Source organism: Micromys minutus (assembly GCF_963924665.1).
Source record: "Micromys minutus genome assembly, chromosome: 4".
Taxonomy (NCBI): domain Eukaryota; kingdom Metazoa; phylum Chordata; class Mammalia; order Rodentia; family Muridae; genus Micromys; species Micromys minutus.
This window is the reverse complement of record NC_137973.1, coordinates 4247402-4260796: the sequence shown is the minus strand read 5'-3', so window position 1 is coordinate 4260796 and position 13395 is coordinate 4247402. Positions and strand designations below refer to the sequence as shown.

General features: G+C 40.7%; 1 protein-coding gene and 1 pseudogene across 4 annotated transcripts in view; one reads left to right on the top strand and one right to left on the bottom strand.

The window, feature by feature from the left end:
- VEPH1 (ventricular zone expressed PH domain containing 1) overlaps nucleotides 1-13395 on the top strand; it is a gene marked incomplete at both ends in the record, with an annotated part of 209794 nt that overhangs the window by 138611 nt on the left and 57788 nt on the right. Inside the window, 2 exons of one of the 3 annotated variants that reach the window (XM_080916321.1) lie at nucleotides 294-433; nucleotides 3693-3827. In XM_080916321.1, the coding sequence (XP_080772447.1) occupies nucleotides 294-433; nucleotides 3693-3827 (275 nt within the window). Of the gene's footprint in view, nucleotides 1-293; nucleotides 458-3692; nucleotides 3828-13395 lie in introns of all 3 variants that reach the window. The other 2 variants (XM_080916320.1, XM_080916322.1) reach the window with 2 other exon arrangements.
- LOC308419553 (serine/threonine-protein kinase Sgk1-like) lies at nucleotides 10080-11198 on the bottom strand (annotated as a pseudogene). Its single transcript has one exon. The product of its transcript is annotated as a serine/threonine-protein kinase Sgk1-like (transcript).

The following is a 13395-nucleotide window of genomic DNA, read 5'->3' as shown; positions in this document are numbered from 1 at the left end:
TTTGTTTCTCTGGGAGTTGCTTGATCTTTTCATCACTGCATGCTGCTTAAGACAAGATAAAAGTTGATGTAACACAATCTGTCTAAACAATACTTACATTTACATATCTTTAAAATATGTACCGTCTATGAAATGGATCCACTCCAAAATGCAGAGTTGTTTGGAGTCATTACCTCATTTCCTGAGAAACTCAAGAATGGATCCTAAAAGAACCATTATGTGCTTTGCATAACCATTGTCTTACGTGTTGGACCATAAAATATAACTGATGTTCAATGCTGTGTTATTTCTAGATACTATGAGAAGTTGTGTGGCAAAGCTGTTCTTCACCTGCTCTTTAAAGGGCCATTACTGCCTATACAGCAAGTCCAGCTTCACCCTCGTCAGTCAAGCACCCCAGCCATGGATCCAGATCATGTTTCTCTTCCAACAGGTATGTGCAATTCATGCTCCTCGGGCTTCTGAATGAGCTGCTATGATGTGAGGTTATAGTGGCATTTATTAAATTATTAATCCTTTAGCTAAAAATGGTAATATGGAGGGGGAAGGGAAGAAGGACTGAGCAGTACAGTAAAGCATTTGCCTGCATTTTGGGAGCCCTGTCACTGAAGTAAAAGGAAAGAGGGGGGGAGGGAGGGAGGGAGGGAAGGAGGGAGAGGGAGAGAAAGAGAGACAGAGAGACAGAGACAGAAAGAAAGAAAGAAAGAAAGAAAGAAAGAAAGAAAGAAAGAAAGAAAGAAAGAGAAAGAAAGAAAAATATGGATGGAGAGAGAGAAGAGAAAGAGAAAAGAAGAGAAGCTACTTTGTGTTAAGCAGTCATAAGAGCAGCTTATTAGGGAAAATGCCTACCATCTGTAGAATTGACCTTTATCTATCTTATTCTAGAATCCAATTAATTTCAGTGCGAACATATCATTTTTGACATTGCTGTGATTCTGAAATCCACTTTTGTCTAATGAATCATAGGTAAAAAAATCACACAAAGGAAATCACATTTTCAACTTAATGATGAGGAATTTTATGCCAAAATGTCAACACAAAAAGAGACTCTTATTTAGAAATGCTTATTAAAAGCATTAAATTTGCATCTTTAACAGGGCCAAGAACCTATGGTGAGCTAGACCACAGGTTCTCAGAGAGAACGTGCTATTTTTCTGCTAAATGGACGTAGCATTAAACTGACTCTCAATGATTTACTGTTATACCAATAGAATAGTGCATCTCCCAAAGAACCTTCTTTTCGCGGTATATGGCAACTAACAATTAACATGGAGACCATAATTGATCAATGTGTACAGCATAAAAGCCTAGAGTGCTCAACCCTAAATAGGACACTTATATCATACTCCCTCTCAAGACAAGAGTCATCATGAAAGAAAGGATGAAATAACTTTATAAGCCAGAGGTAGTGGGTGACCACAGCAAAACAGTGTTTTCCAGACAAGCAGCTGCATTTGAGTTCATGGTGGTTGCAACAGTTTGCACAGGATCAAACCAGACGAAACCAGAGCACAGAGGATGGAGGTGGTCATAAAGCCCCAGCCCAGCTGAAAAGCTACTGGAAACCAGTGAATGATTGGAAAGGGCTACTTGGCTTTTCTAGGATGCAGCTCCTCAGAGGCTACCCTTGCTCCAACGGATGTTCAAATACTGTGTGTGTGTGTGTGTGTGTGTGTGTGTGTGAGTGTGTATACATACATACTGGTAGCCCTTAGTGGAGTCACTAGGCGTGAAAAGCAAAGAAAAGACACATGAAACTGGGAAGAAATAGTGTAGGAGGATAGAAGAGGAGACACAGAGGAATGCACTTGATCAGAGAACCTCACATGCTTATATGAGATTCTCAAAAAAAACTTCTAAGCAAAGAAAAAATCCAAATTAAATAGAATTTAAAAGACACAAGGGCTGAGAACTCTACTGTATTTCTTTATGAAAGTCAAGCTTATTGCAGGAAACAATGAAATGTAGGGATGACTGCTTCATAATCATAAAACATAGCTGTAGTAATTAAGAAAGGGTGTAGAGCCTGCCGGGTTTAACTGCAGTATGTTTTCTTAAGAGCACTTAATAACATCTTGCAAAGAACAGCTCAGACTTCATTGTTTACCAAATTGCATAGAAACATAAAAATAACTTTCTTTTTGTTCTTAGAATAATAATAATCATTTTCCACTCTTTTTTTTTTTCCTGAGTGATTCTGTATTTGGCTTCATCTTTAGCTTTGTTCTTAAGCTTTCTGAAAGCACACCAAGAAAACATTTTTTTTCACTCTTCCAATCTGTTCTATTGACCGTGTGATTCTTTCTCCTCCTTTTTAAGGAAAACCTCCAGAAAGTGTCTCTTTGTAAAGTCTTCGTTGAGTTTACCTTACTGCGGCGTCTTTTCTCTTTGTCCACACCTATGCTACTATGCAGTCTGGGTAAATCCCGGCTTGGGGGCAAAGCCACACCAAACTCATTTCTTTGGTAACTATAAGCCCATCACCGTGTGCTTGGCCAACGCTCACCGTCATGTCGACCTCACTCATGGAGACCTGCTCCCATCTGGATTCATGACTCACTACATCCAGTCCTGCTCTCCTTGAAACAAAATATCATGTACTGCATGACTCCGACAGTAATTAGAAAGTTCGAGAGTATGTGCACTAATTAAATGACAGCAGTCATTGTCTCATAAACTTTCAAAATCTGCCAGTCACTGACTTGAGATTCATGATTTTCTACTTTTCCCAATTAACACAAGTGGCCACTCAGTCATTTTAATGACAATCATGAGATTTTCCTAGAAAAGTTTTTAGTATTTTGCACTCACTAAGTAGAAGGCTGTGCATACAGAGAGTCTAGAAAGTCCCAGCCATTGTCATAAAAATACAATTTATAAGCCAATCTCACTATTGTATTGTTCCTCATGATAAAGAATAACATGTATGACATTGTATATGAATAAACGATATTTATGTCACTCACTGATACTCTATATGTTTTTGCAAAATTCTTCTCTTAAACTGGTTTGGCTTCTCACATCTGTCCATGAAACATTCCAACATATCAAGGGTTACCAGCCACATCATAGATTAGTAAATATGTAAGCAAGTCTAACGTGTCTATTAAAAAGATGATTCTCATTGGCTGTGATGAATTCTAAATGGAATGTCTCATTGACAACTCAAACAACTTAAAGCTTTAAGATAGTCACTGTTTTATGTTTTAGGTAAAGAATGTTTTAATTGTCCCATTCTCACTCAGAATGCACACATTACATAAGCAGATAGTGAACTCTTTGTTCGATCCCTATTCTTCATAATACACTCTGTATATAAATAAGCCCTTTCAAACCCTGGCCTTCTTTGGATGCCCTCATTCTCAGATCCTTGATTGATAAAGTCAATTTGAATATTTATATCTACCCCTTTCCATGCAAGGGTTGTTATTGGAGAATCATTAAAATAGCATTATAAGATTGTGTGTTTATATAGGCAAGAATATAAGCTCTTTTTAATCTAAAATTTCTCCTAGAAACTCAGAGGTATGAGCTAAGCCATATATTTGCTCTTCAGTATAGATTTCTGGTGTATCACTTAAGGTTACATCATGTTAATGTTCAAAGCAGTCCCATGTAGTATCTTGGAGTTCGTTAGATTGTATCACTGGGTCAAGAGGTAATGTGGGCTCTCCATTCATATACCCATTCAGAGCCTGTTTCCTGAGCCCCTGTCCATTCAGAGTGCATCTGTGCAGTTCCTCAAAACCCTGTGGGAGAAGACACAGAACACAGGAACCCACAGCTTTGAAGTCGCCATGACAGAGGCCACGTTTCCACAGCAGACGGTAAATGCCTTTTTTCTCATACCTGTTATTTTAAACAAATATTCTGTGTTGCTTTTAAGGGGTTTTCATTTTATCTCAACAATTCAATCTTCCTTTCTTTCTCTCCCTTCTCATATTATCAAAATATATTTATTAACCAATTACTTTTGGAATTTGGTCTTATGTGCATATCTGTAATCCTAGCACTCAGGAAGTCCGAGCAGAAGGATTCCAAGTTCAAAGGCAAGCTGAGCAACACAGTGCAAGTTTGTGTCAACAGTAACAGAAGTAGTAGATAACTTACCTGTGGTGTCATACTGAACAGTGCAAGCTTGTGTCAACAGTAACAGAAATAGTAGATAACTTACCTGTGGTGTCATACTGAAAACATAGAGTGAATTGGTAGACAAGGCAACTGTCCCTTAGGCACACAAACTGATGAAATATAATTCTCTCAGAGCACATGAACCCACAGCATGATATGGAGTCACTACATTTTACACAGGGACTAGAGAGAGGGCTCAGTGGTTGAGAGCACTAGCTGCTCTTGCAGAGGAGTCAGGTTAATTACCAACACCCATGTGGTAGCTCAGAACTCTAAATCCACTCCTAGAGGATCTGATACCCTCTTCTGGCCTCTTTGGGCATCAGGCTCAAAAATGGTGCACAGGAATACATGTATGTACATGTATATGTATGTGTATGTCTATATGTATATGTATACACATGAAATATTTTATTTTATAGAAAACTTGGATTTAAAAAGAGCAGCCTGGCTCTAGGTTCCTTGATGCTTTTCCCTTCCTCCCTTCTCATCCCCTCTCTCCCCTGTCCTCAGCAATCACCACTAATCATTCACTAAGAAGATGAAGATGAGTTGGGTCGCAGAGAGGTGTGGTCAGGTGACAAGGCTCTATAGGGACAGAAAAGTATAATCTGAGTCCAGGAAATAGTAGCACCCCACCCCCTACTCCCCACACTGCCATCATCCGCAGTAGCCTGAGACCTCCTCAGCAGGCAGCTGAACCAGGAAAAGATCAGAGTTTGAAATAGACCTGGCCCCTGGAGAGAGAGAGAGCGCGCATTTAGGATACAGGGACTCTGGTGACCTCAAAGTTTCCTGTGAGAAAAGCCATGGGCTGTGTGCACCAAGGAATGATTACTGAAAACCTGACCAAAGACAGAAACCATCTGGAAGGCTGGACAACCCTGAGGTTGATGACAGTGGCGTGTTTGAAGGTAGTATGTTGCCTTCAAATTTCCCAAGGTCATTAACCCTGTTTAATGTGATATGTGGTAGAATACAGAAACGGAACAGTAAGGAATTAAGTCATGGGTCAAAGCCTGTATAAATGCCATTAAAGGCTTTGAAGAGGTAGTAGGTATTATGTGTAAATAAATGATATTTATGTCACTTATTGACATTCTATATGTTTAAAGAAATTCTTCTCTGCCTTCTGATATCCACAGAGGAGGCAGAGTCAGTGTGTATTGGAAACAGAGACTGCACTCTCACTGAGAATCCAGTGCCCTGCTTGGTCTTAGATATCTTGACTTATAGGACTATAAAAAATGTTTTTCTGCAAATGTCCCAGTCTCAGGTATTTTGTTAATATCAGGAAATAGGAAGAGCCCATGTTCATGTGGTCCTCACAAAGAAAGTATGACTGGAGATATGGATTTTGCAGTAGACTGGCTCATTCAGGACACAATGCATGTGGCAAACCACACGGCTACAGGAAGCTTCTCTGACCACCACCAACTTTCTAAAATAAGCCAGATCTGTATGCCAAGTGGGAAATCAGAGGTCTGATATATTTGATCATGGTCTCTGACTCCATTTAACTGATTTTTCTTATAAAGTGTATTTTTTGTGGAATATTGTGGGATGCTTAAATACGTATATATCTTGTATAATATTCAAATCAAACTATCTAATCTCAATCATTTAACATTTTGTTTTAAAAATCTGTTATTATAGCTCTTTGAAATATATATATATACATTGGCAGTATTTATAGCCACTCTACTGTACAACAGAACACTATGCTTGTCTCTTGTCGAGCTATAACCTGGTACCATCTGTAACCTGGTAGCAGAGACAGGAGCTGATCCTAAGAGCTTTCAGGCCAACCCAACCTCTAGAAACAATGAGTTCTTGGTCCAGTGAGGGAGCCTGTCGCTGGGGAATGAGATAAAAAGCAAGGAAGGAAAACATCCATCAAAAGAAAAAAAGGAAGACATCCATCAGTGTCTTACTCTGTCCCCTGCATGTGTGTGCACTAGCATGTGCACACACACTTGTGCACAATAAGAAATTACAAACAAGTGGTAGGTTGATCAAAACCTGTTACATTGTGAAAATGCCTCTCCTGTGAAGAATGGTAACAGGGTGAGATATGTAACTATTCAGAATTTTATCCATGAGTCTATAGAAACAGAGAAATACTCAACTTCCTTTTCACCAATCACATCCACAGGAAATGAATGGAATTCTTTGCATATTTTACTCAATTTTTAACTGTTACATTATGCTTAAAGACAATGCATAAAATTCTTATAAAATTGTAATCAGCAGCTCTTTCAACTAGAGACAAGAAGAAAATCAAAACTTGGCACCTACTTTGATTTCTAAGAGATTAAATAAATAACTTGGCAACCAGTTTTGTACTGGCTGCTGCTGTTTTTCAGATTCCTGATTTATGCCAATAAATATTCCACTAGGGGAAAGGTAACTGTAAAGCTGATTTTTGGAAATATTCTAAGTTTTGCAATTTGATTTATTCGTGAGAATAGAAAGATGTTGGCATCTGGAGTGTACACAGGGTGGCAAAGATGTCTGCTCCAAAATGTTCCAACCATGCTTGCTTCTTTTATGAAGCGTACTTTGTATTAAATTCAAAATAGCTGAGACGTGTTCGGTAGCTTTATTTACACATATACAGCATGCACACAGTATGCGCACATACACACAGGTACACACGTGCACACACACACAGTGCTATGACAGTAATGGCATTTGTCTCTCTGCTTCTGAGCTTTGACTTCCGTCTGGAGACTCAGGCTCTTGGGGGAGACGAGTTCTCCAGACAGGACACATTGGAGCAAATACTTGAGAACCTAAAATGTGTAAAGTAGTATTTTAAAATGGGAACTTGGACTTTTAGAACTGAAGTCTGTCATTGAGAATCACTAAATCAAGACCACGTATGAAAATGTACACATTATCCTCACCAGGAGCCTGAGAAAAGAGCAAATATCTGAGGGTAGAGATTTCCTCAAACTTACCATTTTATTTCTATAGTCGAACGGTATTTGGCCCAAACAACATGTGTCCATTGAGTAAACAAATATTGCCAGGTCCATATTATACCGGAAGCGAAGGGACCTGTTGAAAGTTGGGGGTAGAACTCGTGCTAGACTGCGTGCCATGGTGACATCAGGGCTGTCACCAATGCACCTAGCTCTTCTCTCATCTGGGCAGGGACATCAAGTTCCCCAGCGTCTTGACACAGGCTTGGCTTTGAGGCATTTTTGCTCGATTTAGACTTTAGAAGTCAGTGTGTGAGTGTCATTGTTTTATGTCCTCTACCATGGTGACTAAAGCAATTGCTAGCACTGGGTTGATAGAAGATGGAGGGGCCTGAATTACAAGCTCCCACATGGAGGCCGCAGCTCTGAAAAGACAGCTGATCCCATCACTCGTGCTGAATGAGAAATGACCAGACTCTTGTTCTGTTGAAAACTGAAGATTCCTGTTGAAGCATTCCTTACCTTCCTCTCTGCACAGACCTGAATGGCATGGGTCAAAACCTGTCTTTGTTTCTATGTCCCTTCCCCCACCTCTGTCTCTGACTTTCCTCCCTCCCTGTCTCTCCCTTCCTCTTCTGTGTCATTCATTCCTCAATCTACCCCATCCCTACCTCTACCTCTACCCCTACACCTGTCCCTACCCCTACCCCTATCCCCTACTCCTCACCCTACTCCTACTCCCCCTCCCCCTACCCCTATCCCCTACCCTTACTCCTATCCCGGACAGTCTCCCTCTAAACAACACAATTCAAATCTGCCTTAGATGCGCAAAGATTCAGAGTGGAGATACAAAGACAAATTTTCAAGGATAAACTCTTATAATTTGGTAATTTAAGAGATTATCATTATCAGAAAGCATTCTCCTTATTTTCGTCAATTTTGACATAAAATTCAATGCATTTATCACTTTCAAATTCAAAGCAACCTCACAGAATTGAGGTGTGGCATTGATAAATAATACTATAAAGTTACAACACTATCAAAGTAGTAGTATACAATGCATATATTCACTCGCTCAAATAAAAATTAGCTCTAGATATTCATGACATTAAAATTTGCATATGATCCAAACTTTATTTATTTGTTTGTTTATTAAAGTTAAAAATTCCTTACTTTTTTGTTCCTGGTATCACTACCACAATTTACAGGGCAATAAATCTGATGTAATGAAAAGGAAAAGACAAAGCTACAACAGATAGAAGACCTCAGGAATGTACATCTAACAGACACTACCTTGCATTAATCAATAGCTTCACTTTTTGTAAACTGTGGCTATGACTGTCCTGAACAGGAAGGGTTTCCTATTTAAGCTGCAGTAACTTTCTGACTGTGGGTCATCGTTCCTCCTGTGGCAGATTTTTACAGTTCCTCTAATGCGTTTAGGACGACTGTCTCAGAGTGACCTGCAGCTTTCCTGACACCTCCTCGCTCTCTCTCCTGCTAAGAACTGTAGCCGCTTCTGTTTTACTTTAACACCTTCTGCTACCATATCCACCACTTCCACCTCCAGATCCATGGCCACCTCCACAGGGACTCCCTGAGCTTCTGCCACCAAAACTGCCCCTTCATGGGTCCATAATTTGATGGTTGCTGTCCACCATGATTTCCAAAGTCATTAAGTTCCCACCTCCACCATAGTTACCTCCACCAAAATTTCCTCCTTTTGTAACCATCACACCCTCCCCCACCAGATCCACTACCTTGGTTTCCATATCCCGGTCCACCACCTCCATAACCCCCTCTACTGCTGTAACCAGGACCAACTCCATAGTTCCACCATCACCACCTCCGTAACCACCTCTGCTGCCTCCACCTCCACCACCACAACCTCCTCTTCCACCGAAATTTTCTCCACGACCCATAAAGTTGCCAGACCCAACCTCCATGTGACCCAGCAAACTGCATCTCCTGTTTAGAAAGACCTTTCTCACTACACAAATACCATTAAGAGTGTGGTATTTCTTTATTTTTCTTTAAGATTTTATTGTAAACCAAAATTAGTTTTATCACACACAAAAAAGTTGTGTGGTAAGGAGGGGGAATTGTACATATTATAACCATGTTAATTACAGTACATTAAAATGGTGGCTTCCAAATGGGCCTGTAAGTTTAAATATCTAGTGTTATACCCCAGTGTGCAGGCTTTCTTTACACATACACAATCAGGAATGCAAAAGAAAATGAACAAAGAGGAAAAAAACATAAACAATTCCCATTTTACAGGTGACATTTTAAACAATGAAAATACCAATGGCTTTGACTGACACCTGGGGCATTGGCCCACAAAACCCTTTCTAAAATAGAAATATTTGTAGCAGCAATGCCTTCCTTAAGTATCTGGATGCTTGTCATTGCACAATCATTTCAATAGGTTTTAGTTATTAACTATATCTAACATATAAATATAAATTTATTGTAGTGTCCACATATAAATTTATTGTAGTGTCCACAAGTGTCACATTGATGCATACAACAAGACTGTCTGTGATCAGGCATAGCTCACTCACATTGCCACACACATGGGAAATCCCCGAGGGAAAAAACAAAACAAACAAACAAACAAAAACTGAACACTGCGATAGGAAAAGCTTTGGAGCTAACACACCTCAGAAAGGGCACATTGCAGAATATTCTTGATCACAGCTCAGACAGACCTGCAGGAGATGCCTCTTAGACCTGCAATTCTGCATCTTCCTCCTGAGACCAAGGTGTCTCTCTCGTGCTCCTGTAGAGCTAGCACCGCGTTGGAAGGAAGAAAAGAAATGAAGACCTCACAAGCTCACTAAGAGGAGGATGTGCTCTTCAGAAAGCTTCCGTCAAGCAACGTGCACCGGACATGCACTGCCAAGCCTCCAGGTGTGCAAATTCTAAGACCTTCTGTCAGCAGGCAACTCCACCAAAGGCTAACTAAAACACTTTAGGAAACGCTGAGGAAATCCTTCCGAACCATCCCGGGAGCATTCAGAGGAAGGAGAGCATGGGAGGTGCGTAGGAGAGGCCGAGGAAGGCTCCTTCACACTGGCTGTGACAAGGAGGCCTGATGGAACTGGGGACCAGCTCCTCAGTAAACTCAGCATCAAAGTACCGAAGGTCACTGGGCCCGTTCACATTTGGGTTAAATGGGGGTGTAATCTTCTTATGAATGAGATCATCCCAGTTAATTAAAGAGAAGAACATATGACTCTTAATCTCCATAAAGCCATCCTTGGCACCCTCTTGGTCTGGTCTTTTCTGCAGGAGGCCCTCCAGGAGGTGCCTCGCTGAGTTTGTCATATTTGCTCTCAGCTGGAGAGGCTTGTTCCCAACATTATCATTTAGCTCTGCTGTGTTCCGGCCGTAAAACGGAGGCAGGCCAGAGAGCATCTCACACCGACAGCCCCAAGGCACCACCAGTCCAGTGTCCTATCCTACAGCTGCTTATGGAGAACCTCAGGAGCAAATTACTCAGGCGTGCCACAGGAGTCGGACGCTGTCCCCTTGTGCTTGATGTTCTGGTTTTAAGTCTCTGTAAACGATGTTTAGTGAGTGCAGATGACCCAAGACACTGGCTATTTGAGATGTGCAGAAGCAAGCACGTGGTTCCAGGAAGCTGTGCTCGCTCTGGAAATGGTAGAACAGCTTTCCACCATTAACATAGTCTGGAACCAAGTAGAACTTGTCAACAGTCTGGAAAGAGAAGTGAAGGCCCACCGGGAAAGGGTGCTTCACACTCTTCAACAGAACATTCTGCTCTGACATAATATGCTTCTCCCTCTTCTTCAGGATGGCTTTCTTCTGTAAAATTTTGACAGCATAGAATGCTTCTTCTGCCTTGTGCCTTGTGAGAAGAAGCTTTCCAAAACTGCCCTTTCCCATAACATTCAAGAAGTGAAAGTCAGAGGGTTCGGCGTGGGGATTAGAGGACGGAGTCAGGTTGATTTGGTGAGAGGGACTTGGAGGAGAGGGGATGACGTTCATAAGCTAGGGCTCCTGAGGTTGGGAGATTTTCAAAATGGACTAAACTTCAGGGTGTTTGCATGCCTAGGAGTTGTTGGCAATCTTCTGAATAAAATCGCTCAGGCCCGTCCTTCTCTGTTTCATGAAAGAGCTGCAGTCCAGATAAAACAATGGCCAGCTGGGAATGGAAAGTCCAAAAATCCAGGAGTTGCTTATCCACGAGGCTGAATGTCTGGCTGGAAGGTGTGTCTTCCTGCCTCAAGTTACAGATTAAAAGTAGATATTCCTATTTCAAATTAAGCAAAAAAATCCTGATATAATTTTAGCAATATGAAAACCAGGTGTCTGTCGTCCTGACACACCACGGGCAGAATCCACGCGTGCTATTTCTGAACAACAATTTTATCAACTGTGTCATAATCATCAAAAGTTACAAAAGCAAAGCCTCTCTCCCACTCTGCCTGTCTTCCCTAACTTCTACAGTTTCGGTCTTGCCATACTTTTCAAAGTGGTCTCTCAGATGGCCCCACCACACACCCATCAACCTTGTGTGGCCGAGCACACATCGCAACATCCTCCTCTTCAACACAAGAGTAGGTCACAAAACCACAGTCCCTGGAACGTTTTGTTTGGGGAATCTCTCCTTACCACACAGTCTGTAAGTGTGCACCATTTCTCAAAATGTCCTCTTAAGCTGTCTTCTGTGGCTTCAAAGCTCAGACCACCAATAAACAGCTTTCTCAGCTGCTCTGGTTCCTCCTCTATTTTGAGACTGAACTTGCCTCTTCTAACTCTGTTATTAATCACATCTTTGTACCAACTGTTATTGTCTGTGTCTTAGTTACTCTAGACCATGGCCAAGGCAACTTGTGGAATAGTTTATGAGGGCTTACATTTCCAGAGAGTTAAGGTCCCTGGACATCATAGAGTGCATAGCATCAGGCAGGCACTGAAGCAGCAGCTGAGAGCTTGCATCCTTGTCCACAAGTAGAGGAGGAAGAAGGACTGAGAATGGTGTGGGTTTTTGAAACCTCAAAGCCCAACCTAATGACATCCCTCCTCCAACAAACCACATTTCCTAATCCTTCCCAAACAGTTCTACCAATTTGGGGTTCAAACGGTTGAATGTATGTGACTCTGGAGCCATTATCAGTCAGATCATTACAGTCTGTCTCCCTAATGAAACTTGTTTTATACAAGAAATACAGTTTGCAGCCAAAGAATCACAAACACATGATGCCATTCAATGACACTGACTGAATAAAATGAATAAACAATGTTCCTAACTAGAAATAGAAATATTTCAGGATTATGCATATTTGTCTAACAAAGCAAAATTATGCTTAGTGATGAAATATTGGAGATGTTCTTATACAATTTACAAAGAGAATACAAACTGTCATTTAATATTTAGTATTGTGTGGAAGAATGGAACAGAGATTTTGACTGTTGATTCATACGATCTGGGTACCAAAGGAACATGCCTAGCTCACTGTAGCTGTGAAAAGTAACAATGGCTGACTGAGTATGTAGAACAAACTAGAAATAACATGTAGACTCTTGCAAATAAAAAGATAAAAATCAGCATTACACTAATATAATGTAGAAATAAAGAGCCTTTTTAGGGCCAGTTGGTGGCAAATGCTTACAATCCCAGCACTTGAGAGGTTGGGGAAAGGGGATCACATACCAAACACAACATTAGTCTGTACTCCTTTGCTCTGTCTTAAAACACAAAAGGCAAAAAAAAAAGTGAAAAGCAAAAAAAAAAAAATTCTATTGAAAAACTAATACTAAGAACAATAATAGTGACCCCTCACTTAGGATGTGCCAGTCCCTGTCTAGTGTCTGTCACTAAGTGTTGAACCCTGGCTTTAAACAACCCAAGAACTTCATACATGGAGGTAAGCAGATTAGCACAGTGTTGGATTCTTGCCCCTCAGTTCCAGCATTATGAGGTGATTATCACTTCTATTTTAGAGTTGAGTAATTATGTAGAAAAGATAAATTCTCAAGGACACAGAGCCATGAGTTGAAATAGGATTAAGTGAACATAGGCAGGTTCCTGGATGAGAACAATGAGCATTGGAAAGATATTAAAAGATGCTCCATTAGATAGTGTCCGCTGGTCCAACTTAAACCTAGTGCTGTAATTTCTAAGACTTTAAAGTAAGGATAAACTATTGTCAAAATGGAGCAATAAGATGACTCCATCAGTGGAGAAAAGTTCTAAAGTGGGCTTCATGTTCTAAATTTGATACCATGGTAGAAGAGAGCTGACTCTCAAAAGTTGTCTTCTGACTTCCACACATGTGCCAAGGTACACATGCATTTTCATACA